This window comes from Pectinophora gossypiella, chromosome 12 (genome assembly GCF_024362695.1).
Source record: "Pectinophora gossypiella chromosome 12, ilPecGoss1.1, whole genome shotgun sequence".
NCBI lineage: Eukaryota > Metazoa > Arthropoda > Insecta > Lepidoptera > Gelechiidae > Pectinophora > Pectinophora gossypiella.
In genome coordinates this window covers 8,187,934-8,201,310 of record NC_065415.1, presented here as the reverse complement: position 1 = coordinate 8,201,310, position 13,377 = coordinate 8,187,934, and the positions used below count along the sequence as shown (strand labels likewise).

General features: G+C 36.4%; 3 protein-coding genes across 6 annotated transcripts in view; 1 reads left to right on the top strand and 2 right to left on the bottom strand.

Annotated features, from left to right (window-relative positions):
- Positions 1 to 1,151: 1,151 nt before the first annotated feature.
- On the bottom strand, positions 1,152 to 4,235 carry LOC126371140 (uncharacterized). Of its 2 annotated transcripts, XM_050016361.1 has the most exons (3): positions 2,784 to 4,235; positions 1,765 to 1,900; positions 1,152 to 1,312 (listed from the first exon to the last, which is right to left on the bottom strand). In XM_050016361.1, exons 1-3 carry the CDS (start codon positions 3,601 to 3,603, stop codon positions 1,276 to 1,278), a joined length of 993 nt encoding a protein of 330 aa, XP_049872318.1. In that variant the 5' UTR covers positions 3,604 to 4,235; the 3' UTR covers positions 1,152 to 1,275. The 2 variants fall into 2 exon arrangements, 1 of the variants encoding a protein (XP_049872318.1); XR_007566964.1 differs by lacking the exon at positions 1,152 to 1,312 and having other exon boundaries at positions 1,775 to 1,900; positions 2,597 to 4,235.
- A 126-nt stretch (positions 4,236 to 4,361) lies between these two features.
- LOC126371142 (ribonuclease H2 subunit A) lies at positions 4,362 to 8,898 on the bottom strand. 2 transcript variants are annotated; one of them, XM_050016365.1, is made up of 6 exons: positions 8,855 to 8,898; positions 8,588 to 8,761; positions 8,205 to 8,434; positions 7,578 to 7,721; positions 5,851 to 5,998; positions 4,362 to 4,699 (listed from the first exon to the last, which is right to left on the bottom strand). In XM_050016365.1, exons 2-6 carry the CDS (start codon positions 8,730 to 8,732, stop codon positions 4,419 to 4,421), a joined length of 948 nt encoding a protein of 315 aa, XP_049872322.1. In that variant the 5' UTR covers positions 8,733 to 8,761; positions 8,855 to 8,898; the 3' UTR covers positions 4,362 to 4,418. The 2 variants fall into 2 exon arrangements, with proteins under 2 accessions (XP_049872322.1, XP_049872321.1); XM_050016364.1 differs by lacking the exon at positions 8,855 to 8,898 and having other exon boundaries at positions 8,588 to 8,843.
- A 1,116-nt stretch (positions 8,899 to 10,014) lies between these two features.
- LOC126371141 (protein FRA10AC1) overlaps positions 10,015 to 13,377 on the top strand; it is an 8,784-nt gene continuing 5,421 nt past the window's right edge. Inside the window, exons 1-2 of one of the 2 annotated variants that reach the window (XM_050016363.1) lie at positions 10,015 to 10,198; positions 12,938 to 13,222. In XM_050016363.1, the coding sequence (XP_049872320.1) occupies positions 10,088 to 10,198; positions 12,938 to 13,222 (396 nt within the window). In that variant the 5' untranslated portion in view covers positions 10,015 to 10,087. Of the gene's footprint in view, positions 10,199 to 10,278; positions 12,891 to 12,937; positions 13,223 to 13,377 lie in introns of those variants that run through there. The other variant, XM_050016362.1, reaches the window with a different exon arrangement.

Sequence of the window (13,377 nt, the reverse complement as noted above, 5' to 3'; positions counted from 1 at the left end):
AGTGTGAAGAATAATTGTACCAAGTTTCATTAAAATCCGTCCAGTAGTTTTTGTTTCTATAAGGAACATACAGACAGACAGACAGACAGACAAAAATTTTACTGATTGCATTTTTGGCATCAGTATCGATCACTTATCACCCCCTGATAGTTATTTTGAAAAAATATTTAATGTACAGAATTGACCTCTCTACAGATTTATTATAAGTATAGATGTTTACAATGTAAACAGAACATTTAAATAAGGAAACTGTTTTCGTTTTTAAAACTTAAAAAAATTATAAGCAATAGTTATCATGAGCATAAAAAGAAAATCTCAATTCAAAAGAAACTTTCTTGCCAATAGCCTAAAACGTGGTCCAGTGGTTGAGAGTTGGGCTCACGGTCCGGAGGCCCCGGGTACGAATCCCGATGAGGACATATCACAACAATCACTTTGTGATCCCTAGTTTGGTTAGGACATTACAGGCTGATCACCTGATTTTCGCAGAAAGTAGCTTAGATGTAGGCATTGGTTCCAACTTTGAACCTTCTTTGAAGATATTCGCATGACTACTTCATTTCTTCAACCCCTTTTGCTAAACATTTATCAGTGTCACGTCCGTAGAAATCAATTAAGTAGGTAAGTAAACAAAACATCCACTTTCCCTCTTGAGACGTATCCACCCCGCATACAAAGCGCGTCACAACAATCACCCAATTTTCTAATTTGTTTGAGTTGGTTGGCTGGTTGTAACAAAGAGTATCGGGGCATTAGTATGCGACAGACATGCGTTACGGGACTGTGTGTACGGACCACGGAGGCCTCGGTCTTTGATCCTAAACTTGATACGGGGAAAGTTGAATTTCACGAAAATACTTAAGTTTAAACTAAAATAAAGCTCGCGACGTAACATGTGTACGTGATTCGTTTTTAAAATATTGCGACTAAAATTAACGAAATTCGGTATTGACAAGACAAATCTCAAAATACCAAACTTAGTAACTTAACTACTAAGATAGAACAAACAATAATACTGCGTATAAAAGGGCCACTCTTCGCCCCGCACCGGGACCTTCCGGCTTGACTTACCTCACCCCCCGATGGGGATCACTTTAGTGTATTTAACCGTTACCGTGTCCAAATAAAATAAACACATGTGGACAAAATACCTTTATTTAACTAAATTGACTAATAATAAATATTTTAATAAATTAAGTAAATAACAATAAATTAATTTTGACTTCAGTCTTACTGACTAACCTCTTCATGGCACTGTAACGCGATCGAAATCTTCTAATGATTCGCGCTGAACATCTGCAACGCGTCTTCCCTGAAAAGCAAACATTATTGAACTCGTTTTTATATTGAACTTTAGTCTTTAATCCCTAAGGAGTAAGGGGGAGAGCGCATATTAGGCGTCACACAGTAAGAGGTAGAATTTTGAATGGAGTGTTCGAGATGTGTGAGTCTTTTTGAATGGTGTACCCAATCATGTTGGTATATCAAACCGAGATCTTTTGTTCCAAAAGGGTTATTTTTCTTTATCTGTTAAGAAAGGAATAATATCAACGGAGGAAACCCCTTGCGCAGTCTTATATCATCTCCTAATCTGATTCAACTAAGCAGAATCGTAGAGGAAAAAAATTGCGACAATAACACCCTTATTACGCCATAACATAGTACAACGATTACAAGTCAAAGTTATTGATTACATTACGTTATTTTATCCACAATCGTTGCACATGTTCATGATGTGGATTGGATAATATGGTATTTACTAACCTGAGATAAGGTTGGAAGTCGTATATGTCGTCGAGCACACGTCGCGCCCGACACGTGACGCCACAGTCAGGCTGCTGTTGTCCGTACACTGTGATCGCGCGTTCCAACAGTTGCTGCGCTGATGTCAGCTCTACCACTGGACATACACATAGTAAATATTATATACTTGTGGACAAAAAAGTGACTCAAGACGCATACACAAATAATCATTTGTCACAGTTGCTTTATTTTTCTGATTCTGGATACTTTACCCTTTAAAACCTATACCGTATAATATTTTTTGTAGACGTACTTATACCCAAACGTACGGTAAAAAAAACTTAGGTTTTTTTTTTGTCCACCAGTGTATTTAGTATCTTGGAAAATTCTTTATTATTTTCTTCGTAGAAATTACCTACATGAGAGTAAAGAGAAACATATACCTAGTGCGTTTGCATACAGTTGTTTATCATAAAGTTAACTAAGGATAAGGAATGATGTACTTTCCAACATGTGGACTGGTGTGATCATATCCATCTTAGGACTTCATATCGTTTTCCTCTGACAGCTTGTGGCTCTGTTCACTCGAGTGTTGGTTATGTCTGTCTCTCGTACATACACAAACAAACGCTATCGTACCTAATGGGGAGAACAGAGCCGTAAATAAGTCTTCGAAAAGAACTAAATTCTTCGTATTATCGTCCTATATAACTTAACCTAACTATATGATTTCACGAATTTGGATCACTCATAGTATATCACACAAAGCCCATCACAGATTGCAGATTGATAGCATGTTATCATTTAACAAACTATAGGTACTAACTAGAAACTGCTATAAATATACCATTACCTACATAGTTTGTACTACGAGAGTAATATATTACGAACGAATCTATATGTCAGCCCGAAAGTCATCTCAGTTTACGAATGATAAGTATGCAACAATAATAATTAATAGTAATACCTATTAGTGATCTGTCTTGTGTGAAATGTACAATACATCAAGGGAATATAATCAAGGAAAGCGTTTTACTTACAATTCCTATGACCAAACTTCCGATCTTCCTCGTCGTTGCTAGCAGAATGTCCGTCTTTCTTGAATGATATCAGTTTGGGTATCACCAGCAACATGCACACTACAGCTATCATAGTCACAATCTTTTTGAAGATCAGGAATTTCAGCATCAGTTTCGCTACCGTCAGAATGTCCAACTTGAGGGATAGTTTGTCCAGGAATCCTAGGCCAGGAGCCGTGTAAGGCACTCCGTATGACGGCTTGAGAGGAGGACCATACACAGGTGGCAAAGGTTTGTGCACAGGAGGGCCATAAGACTGAGCTGGGGGACCGTATGTCTGAGTTGGTGGCCCATAAGTCTGCGTCGGGGGCCCATACGTATGCGCTGGAGGCCCGTAACTATTCGCGGGTGGACCATAATTATTCGAAGGTGGCCCATACGTATTCGGAGGAGAATTATACGTAATATCAGACTCAAATTTCACAGGTGGTCCGTAGCTCGAAGGCGGCAAATAATTAGAAGCCGACGGTCCAGACGACGGCCCAGAAAAACTAGGTCCTGACGAGCTGAAACTGGAACTTTCACTGTACGGCGGGGAGTAGTCGTAGCCAGTGTAGCTGTCATCACGATTCGATATCTTTTTCTCGCCATCTTTTGCAGTTATAATCACAACTCCTTGCTTCGCCTTCTCAGCTTCTATCCGTGATTTAGAATAAGCTTCTAAATATGTATCGGTTTTCGTATTCGATGCGGATTTCGTCGAGTTCCCTGCCGGCCCGACGATTGCCGAGACGCAAGCGCAAAGACACAAGAGCGCAGCACAACGTTGTATTAACGCCATGTTTTAAATAAACCTGAGCTACCGACCGAAGGGAGTTGTCTCCATCGATCGCGGTTGACGAATGACTGTCGCGGCTGACTCCCATTCAGTTTTCACTTTTGGCTTACCGTAAAAGAACCTAAATATGATAATGGAGCACAATTAAATTCTCCAAGTGACCCGCGCGTTCCGCATTGCTCATCGTAAGTAGGTGCGCGGGGCGCGTTCGCCGCATGCTAATGTGCTGTAGAGGAGCGCGCGACATCGGCGGCTCACCTTCTTGGATGAGCCGCCCCATCCACGACCTTCCATCGCATAAACTGAACTATAATAGACCGTAATTTGTTTGTGAAAGTTTTATGATATATCTTTTTATAGTAGGTATGCATTTGAACATTTGTTCTTAAGTAGCCTTTGTTGTTTACTCTTTATTGAGTACTGCCGGAAGTGAAAGAAAAAGAAGATATTGCGAAGTAGAAAACTTATACTTGTTTACAAAAATGCGAAATGTATGATTCGTAAGTCTCCAAAAAACTCTCCTGGAAAAACGCCAACTATAGTATATTCATGTACCTACATCTCATTGTTAAAACACGGTACTACATAAATTGTATTTAAATGTTGCCGATTTCTACTGATCAGAAATGCGAAGGTAAAGAATGCATTTTCACTTGCAAATCCAAAGAAACTAATACATACATAAATTACGATTGATTTTTGACATACTAACATAACATAACGTGATGCGGAGAAATACCTTAGGAAAGTATAAACAATAGTTTGGAAGTTCATTTTATTTATGCTTATGAATGCTAATGAGTACATAATTACATATATTATTCAAAGGCATTGCCTATTGTCAAGTACCTTTCTTCGAAGAACTTGTGTCGTTTTCGCTTCTTTGGTTCCCCGTTTTCAGTCTTAGCGGCGAAGAAAGAACTGATGGATTTGGTATTTCGTTTCTTGGGAGCCGTGGGGTCATCGACCTCTTCAAAGGTGCAGGTTGCCGCCTTATCTTGCAGCATCAGCTCCGCCGTAGACCAGCTGAACCTCACGAGGAGAGGATAGCCAAACACATTGTCTATTTGTTCACGAATAAACTTCTTCGTCAACGGATCTGTAAGAGAAAGATTTCTTGTGTTATTTACTAGTTTTCCGTACAATATAATTTTCACGTGGAATTCGTTTATATTGCTTTGTCTAAGTCCATCGCCTCTGGAACGTATTATAAGTACACCCTTGAAATCGACTCAACACTAGGTTTGAAAGAGTTACTTTCGCATTTATAATATTAGGCGAAATTAGTCGCGTGGCTTCGGTAAGCCTGTCCCGCGATAGTACTCTTATGTCCCTCACTGGGTTTAAAGAGCGATGGCGACACAGTTTAGTGTCATTTGTTTTCCCCCATAAGGTCGGGTTTCCACTAACGCGGAGATGGGCGGAGAAGAGAGATGTGCCGATTTGACCAATCACAGCGTTGGAGACAGCGAAAAACGAAGCCGCTCTGTCACTCTCTCCCTCACGATGATTGGTCGATTCCTGCACATCTCCGCTCCTCTCCGCACAGCTCCGCGTCAATGGAAATGCAGCCTTACAGCTGTAGGGTACCTGTTGCTTACCATATACATATACTAAATTATTACACCTCAGCATTTTCTAAAACTGACATTGAAAAGAAGTATTTTTCTTCAATGTAGATGACTAGCAACTTATTATTATACCAATCAAATGGATATTAATAAAATTTTGAAGTTTTATACATGTTGGTCAACAATAAGGTTCATCATATCCATCTTAGGACTTCGTATCAACAGTGGCTGCAAGTTGTCTTTGATTACTTGTGGCTCTGCCCACCCCATTTGGGATTACGGGCGTGAGTTTATGTATGTATGTATGTATGGTCAACAATAGTCAACATTTAAACGAGGAGGGCGCCAATGTCTTACATAAAAAATAAGCTAGTGCTATTACTACAAATTAAAAATGTATATTCATAATGTAAAAATCCTTCTAACTTGTAAACGTTTTAGTTACATTTTATATTAATATAGGTAGCTAAGTTAAAGTTTATATTAGAAAAGTTTGTAAAAAATAAAGTAACATTTTTGTCTTTAGTTTTAAGTTACTGTTTAAGATATTTTTTATTATATAACGCTCTCTTATATACCCAACACTTGCGACGCTCTTACTTGGTGTCACTTGCATGTACACATTTAATACATTTATTTATATTTGAGAAAAAAGAGGATAAAGTTGCAGTATTATTACCTCCAGGATATCCGCTCCCAAACTCAGTGTGGTCCATATCGAGCCCCTCTTGGAACTTCCACACTTTGAGAGCATGGTCCCTGGTCACCTTGGCAACAATACTTGCTGCTGACACTATGGGATAGATGGAGTCGGCCTTTTTCGCTACCTGCAATTTTAAATGTGTAAACAATCAAAAACAAACAGCACTACAAAGCTTTTTACAATAAATGATTCCAGCTAATCAGTATAACATTACTTAGTTACAGGCATATACGGTCACAAGCATTAATATGTATACATTTTGGTACCATGTCAAATTGACTTTATTGTCAAATTGAACTGTAAGTCTCACTAAATGTCAAATATGCTAGTGCGACAGAGTCCTAAAGTGGGTACATTATATTGCTCATGACTGTACATGCAATAGCCACTTTTAAAGATTCACACACTTTGTACAGATACAGGTTTATTAATAAGGTAGTTGTTTTTTAACTTATTTTGTATTTAAAATAGTTTACTATGAACATGTATATGCTGTTTATTATATGCAATAAAGTTTATATATTGTGCAATAGTCACTATAAATGATTCTCACATTTTAGACAGGTACAGGTCTATTAATAAGGTAATTATTGTTCTTTAGCTTATGTAATATTTAATCACATGTCGAGGGTTAAAAGGCAAATGGGTTTAAGCAACATTTTGTGAACTTTACAGGAGAGTGATTTAAAGTTTTATTTTTTCGAAAAAAAATCATAAAAAAAAACTACTGAATCAAAAGTGTTCAAAATGGATGCGGGCAGCGCAGGACCGATCGTCGTGGAGATCCTTGGGGGAGGCCTATGCCCAGCAGTGGGCGTCATACGGCTGATGATGATGATGCTCAAATCTGTATTTATTTGGTTCGAAAAACACATCACTTATAGATTTTAGAAGTTGTTAAATACAAAATGCCTCAATTGAACTAAATTACAGTTGAACCTGTTCAAAATTCAAAAATATTTATTTTTCAAAATTGGCTTACAAAGTTAGCGCTTTTTGAACGTCAAAAAATTAAATTACATATTATGTAACTAGCTGTACAACTACTACCACATCGGAATCTGTAACGCTGAGGGAAAGACATGGCCAGAAAACCTCCCAGCACAGGGCCCTAGTCCTACTGTTTCATGTTTTCCTTTCTTTTCTTTTCTTTTTAAATCCAGTTTGTATTACATAATTTATAGACTTAAATCATATTGAATCTGTTCAAAATATTTTTACTATGTATGTGCAATGTATATGACTATATTGGTTGTTAATGTTCTGCTTCTTATATGTAAACCTAATAATTGTTTTCCTGACTACTCATTTAATGACGATGTACTTGCATCAGTAACTAGTAACCGGGACTAACGGTTTAATGTGCCTTCCGAAGCACAGATCATCTTACCTTCGGACATTTGGGTGATCAGCCTGTAATGTCCTAACCAAACTAGGGTTCACAAAGAGATATTTGTGATATGTCCTCACCGGGATGATATTAATGAGTTACCTTTATAAAACTTCTCTATATAAATACATAAACTCACGCCATAATCCCCAATGAGGTGGGCAGAACCACAAGCAATCAAAGACAACTCACAACCATTGTTGATATGAAATCAAAAGAAGGAACCCATTCTAAATTGAAAACTACTGTGTTTTTTTTTAAAGTTTACATCTTGAAGTTGAATTATTGAAAAGAGGTTTTCAAGTCAACTCACAGTAATCTTATACTTGGGGAATATTTCACTCAATCTAGCCTGATACTTCTCTGGTGGGCCTACAGTGTCCACATACACTTCTGTGATGTTAGCTCCTGACTCGGCTACCTTCTTTATCAGGTCTATTGCAGAGTTCATTGACACCTGGAAAAAACAATACCTACATTTGTAAAATAAAAGCAATTAAGTTAATTTAACAATTTTGGTAAATATAACATTATTTTCTTTTCATGTCAAAGACTAATTAAATGCTGCATCTTCAATTCAATCTGTCTTGACCATAAGTCTCATCTCATAAGATCACTCATATTATAAGATTTCACCAAATATAACCTAAATAATCCCTCTTTTTTCACAAATATTAATTATGTTATGTTTGTTTATGTCATGTCAGGGGCCTATGATGGCTCAATAATAACCTTGACACCAGGGTTGATGGGGTTGGTAATCCACCTCAAAATCCACACAATAGAAGAAGATGAATTATGTTTCATACCTCAAAGCTACAATTTGTTGTTCCATTTCATTACAACATCTGAGTATACTTACAATATTATTAGTATAGTATCCTGCTCCATGTGTCTGACATTTAAAAATTTAACATAATATATAAACACAGATACTTACCTCATTCAAGGAATGTTTGGCTCTTCTGTACATAGAATTTGAAATATAATTAGGTGATATGATTTCAGCTGCCCACCCCACATTTCCCAGAGATTCCACCTCAGTCAACATTTTAGTAAATATATCATCCCTTTTCTCCTCTGTTAATGCTTTGGAGTCAGCACATCCAAGATCCTCTAAAACTTTCTTCTGACTAACTGGGCAGTATGCTACTCCATATACCATTGGTCCTTAAAAAACAATATAGAGCCATACAGTCAACCTATTAACACTTGTGAGAAGGCTTAAACAAACACGGAATACAAACAAACAGAGATATCATTCATAACCTAACATGGATAAAACATTTTCCAATATATTCCTTGTAATATTGTCAACTTTACCTAAAACCGGCCCACGTCCAGCTTCATCTACTCCAAGCATACATGCTTCAGATTTACAAATATTAGGCACGTCAGAACTATTTACAAAGTTACGTGAATTGTCGTTAGTTTTGATGAAATGTTGTAAGGCTTGCAACGACTCCATTATGACCGTGAATTAGCATAGAATGAAGCTGTAATTAAATACACGTTAACACAGTTTTCTCGGAATTTCAAAACCAATATTCACATATTTTATTGAATTCTATTATAATAACCATTTGGTCCATTTCCCGCCGTAAATGCAATCATCCTTCATAATAATTATATATTTTTTTCTTTTCAAATTTTTTTTTTTTTTTTTTAACTTTTTTATCCCTTTGGGGAAAGGCAAAGGCAAAGCCGTGCAGCCGTATTCTTTTCAAAGCAAACGTCAGTTAGCTGTCAGTCACACAAGGTAACGTTCATTATTTTTTAACCGACATATGAAATAAAAAGCAATTCGTCAAAAATCGCGAAAGTAGATAGGGGAAACCATTGCCCAACAGTGAGACAACACAGGCTAACAACTTTTTGAGGGGAGCGTTTTCACAGTACATCCGATTCTTATCCAATCTAATGTTGCATATCGATAGTGAGGTACTTCCCAGACTACGTTCCCCAAAAATAATATAGATGGCGTTGTCGAGATTTAATGTGATAATTACCTATTTTATCATTACTCAGGTACATAATTTATTATTTCGTATTCGACACCAATTCGTCATTTGATAGAGTCGGACCGGATAAGAATCGGCGTAGTGCGAAAACACCCAACAGGTTGGTATAGGATAGGACCACGACTATATTTTGAATATCACTATAATCTTCTAAAACAAGATATGCGTAATATACAGCATGTCTTGAAATGAACAGCAACACTCAAAAATATCAGATCTAAAAAAAACTACCAACTTTACATAGGTACTAACCGTCATGCACCTACCATACCTTTAAAACAACTTTAAAAGTTGTTGGTCTATCTAAAATTATAGTGATGTATGTTGTTCTGTACCTATACCTACCTATAGGTAGATATTAGTATCTACCATGTATCTACCCATCATTGGCCTTATACGTCTGTTTCAGACGATTTATGACGTCATTGCCTCGAAGAAATGCACACATACATACATACATATTAAATACATATTAAATTCAAATAGGTAGGTATATAAATAAAATAAGGCATGTAAAATGTTTTATACTTAAACTTCGCCTATTTTTATGAACTTGCTCTTGATACATGTAATTCACATAATCGTTATACGTATACTGAATATGAAATATCAAGAAATATTGATGAAATAATATTGGTTCAGCAATGTATACTGAAAAGTTTGTCTTTCTATAGGTATGTGAATAGTCATTAAAAAAAAATTAAAGCGCCTTCATCGCTTTACAGTGCGATCTAGTTCACCTAGACGCATTTCTTAAACAGCGCTAGATCGCTATACAAATGAAGTTAGTTTCATTCCATCAATGAATGACAAAGACGCATCCATAAAGAGCAGTGCAGTGTATAGCATAATATTTTTAGATGTAGAAAAAGTTGTCGTCTCTTCATTTATTTCCAAAAATCGTGCACATAAGGTAAATATTACAAATTACTTTTGATTATTCCCTAGTTTATGGAGCTTTCAATGTAGTAATCAATAAAAACTCGTTTATAGGTTAGAGTAGTGCGATAATATGCAGAACAACCCCCAGGAGCTTTCATGGCAGGCGATTCAGGCTATCGTGGGGGTTAAACTTCCTTCCAATGTGCTGCGATTTGATGATATCGGGTTCAATAACTCTGTATCGAGCGACGATTCTGACTCTGATGTGGAAATCATCGAGAATGGCTGGGAGTCAGACAACAACGCATCCTCGAGGCCAGACCACTCGGACAACGAAAAAACTACATCTCCCGACCGAGGGCAGAGCGAGTCACCCGTACTACACCTAGTAGAGCCTGATAACAACAACTCGGGCAAACCCTCATTAGATTACAAGGAATATATAGAGAAAATGGATACCAAAGATATTTCAGATAAAGACCAAACTCAAATAAGTAATGATGATGCAGATAGTTCTAATGGGAATGTTATGTCAATTGAAAACTACTTGGAGGTGACCCTATCTACTGACTCTGAGGCTAGTCACACATGCAGCCGGTGCAATCAAATGTTTCCCAGCGAACAATTGCTTTCGGGTCATCAATGTAGTGCCAAACCCACCGAAGAGAAAAAATACCCTTGTCATGTGTGTGCAGAGAAATTTCCTAGTTACTGGGAACTCAGGAAACATATTAACAGCCACTTCCCTGGAATGTTGGACTCTAAATCCAGCTTCTGTCACCTCTGTCAAAAAGATTATACTAAAACTGGGTTTATGAATCATCTCCGAAAACATACAGGTGAAAGACCGTTTGTGTGCGAGCTCTGCCACAAAGCATTCTCACAGTCAAGCTCACTCTCCATACATATGAAATTCCACCTCAATGTCCGCAAGCATGCCTGCACTGTTTGTGAAAAGAAGTTTGTCACCAAGAGTGAGCTTTCCCGCCACATGACAGTACATACTAAACAAAAGTCCTACTACTGTGGGGTGTGTGACAAAGCCTTCACACGCTCGGACAATATGAAAAAACATGAGAAGACTCATGGATAAAAGTGAAATGATATAAGGCTCAAACAAGTGTTAAGCATCATAAATGCATTATGAGAATTTTAGATGTCACTTATCTTTGAGGTCATTTAGCTAATTTCATTTTCAATGTCTATTTATTTGTATTGTGTATGATGCCTATCACTGAGCTTTCAGATTCTCCAATTGCCAAAAATTTAGTCATAATCATTGTTTATTCTAATTTTGCATTGTTTTATACCAAATTGAAGAATATGATCTAGTTCATAATTTAGTCATTATGGTGTGTTTGAGTGTTGCCACTCATGGTGTGCTGCTGTAGAAGCTTTTTAAGGGATTTTATTTATGCGATTTATTACTGCATGTTTGGTTAAATTAGGATATTAGGAAATGCCTTCACAGGTGCTCTACAATAAGGTCACACATATCTCTATCCAAAGTTGCCTTTTTAGATATGATAGTGATATTTTAAAATGTGGATATAGGTCAAATGTCCAAAGATTCCGATAGCAGTAGTGTAATATTTACATTAGATAGAGGAAAACTACCACAACTTGAGGCCTTCTGCAAACAAATATACATATTGTCACAAATTGTTCCTGCTTCTCTATAAGAGCTTTAATATTATTAATATTTTTGTATACCTTTACTAGGAGGTATTAAAATACCAGTTGTATAGACTAAACACTTTGCCAAATTTTAGATAATATATAAAGTGACTCTTATTTGTACTGTGTTGTTGTAACCAAAGCAATAATAATATGTAATGTGCCTAATATATAATATATTTAACTTTATGAAAGGAATACCAAACATTTTTTCAATGGTATAGTGAAATAAGTTTATAATGATTTGAAGTCAATTATAAATTGTAACTTAAAATGATTTGTGTAACTGGTGGAGCATATTTGGATAAACTACTGAAGTTTTATGGTCTCAGATACATGTTTAGTTTAGCCACTTCGAACAAGTAGTGTATTTTAAGTTTAATATATTTTTAAGTTTCATAATTCAAAAGTAATTCAATCATCACAATTGTTTTCACAGTCCAGACATTTTTGTCAAGCAAACATGTTGCATATTGTAATATTGACATACTATCTTGTATTTTTACCTTCACCAAAACCTACAGATTAGATTTAAGTATAGTTCAAAAAGAAAATCCCAAAGATATTGTATTTTCTAATTGGCTAAGAAACCAAAGCTATTTTTATATTTTGATTGTGCCACTTTCGATTTTATGAACTGGTTGTCAATACTTTAGATTTTTACCTACATAGTTAGTAATTAGGGATAGGTCATAATCATATATTTTAATATATTTATTATATTATATTTAATATTATAATTTTAACTGCATGACTTGTTTATAGATTAAGAATTTGAATTTGAGCCAAATGGAAAAATTTTACACAAAAATCTACAAGACTGACAATAATATTCAGAGTAGATATTAACTTGCACAAAGGATACCTATTATTTATTATACCAAACGGTACACTACAATTTTGTAACTATTTATCGATACTGCACCTTGTTATTGACTCAACATGACAATTAGTATAAGATCCGTTTGATATGAATTATGAAATGTTTTATGGAAATGTAATAATCTAATAATTGTCGATTTTATTAAAGAGTTGTTTGTTGCAAATTATGTTTCATTTCGCTATTAAATAGGTATTTTTCCCTTTGTTCTAGGTTACGGTAGCGATGTCGGGAAGATTGCGTAATCTTAATCCGTATGAGTTGCATAAGTACCTAGTAAACGTATATTGTCTGAATGCGAAGGGCGCGACCGGGCAGCTGCAGCGCGACAGCTCGCGGGACCGCACCGACCTCGACGTCATCCGGGAGAACCACAAGTTCCTCTGGGAGGACGACGACGTCGCCGACACCTGGGAGAAGCAACTTGCCAAAAAATATTACGATAAACTCTTCAAGGAATACTGCATTTGCGATCTAACCAGATATAAAGAGAACAGAGTAAGTTTTACTTCCAAGTCCTTGAACGTAGCCAGCCAGATACAGAAGACGCACTCGTGTAGATAATGGGAATTTCGCTGAATTGTATAGGCGCCTACCTACTTATTGAAAGGCATAACATGTTTCTGTAATGATGTTTAATTTCTTAGTCGTAT

Coding starts and splice junctions, on each gene's coding strand:
- LOC126371140 (XM_050016361.1), bottom strand. CDS start 3,603: ATGGCGTTAATACAACGTTGTGCTGCGCTCTTGTGTCTTTGCGCTTGC. Junction 1,901..2,783: donor GAAGTTTGGTCATAGGAATT/GTAAGTAAAACG, acceptor GTGTATGTCCAG/TGGTAGAGCTGACATCAGCG. Junction 1,313..1,764: donor GACTTCCAACCTTATCTCAG/GTTAGTAAATAC, acceptor TTTGCTTTTCAG/GGAAGACGCGTTGCAGATGT.
- LOC126371142 (XM_050016365.1), bottom strand. CDS start 8,732: ATGGAGTCGTTGCAAGCCTTACAACATTTCATCAAAACTAACGACAAT. Junction 8,435..8,587: donor TGGACGTGGGCCGGTTTTAG/GTAAAGTTGACA, acceptor TTGTTTTTTAAG/GACCAATGGTATATGGAGTA. Junction 4,700..5,850: donor TGGGAGCGGATATCCTGGAG/GTAATAATACTG, acceptor TTTCTCTTACAG/ATCCGTTGACGAAGAAGTTT.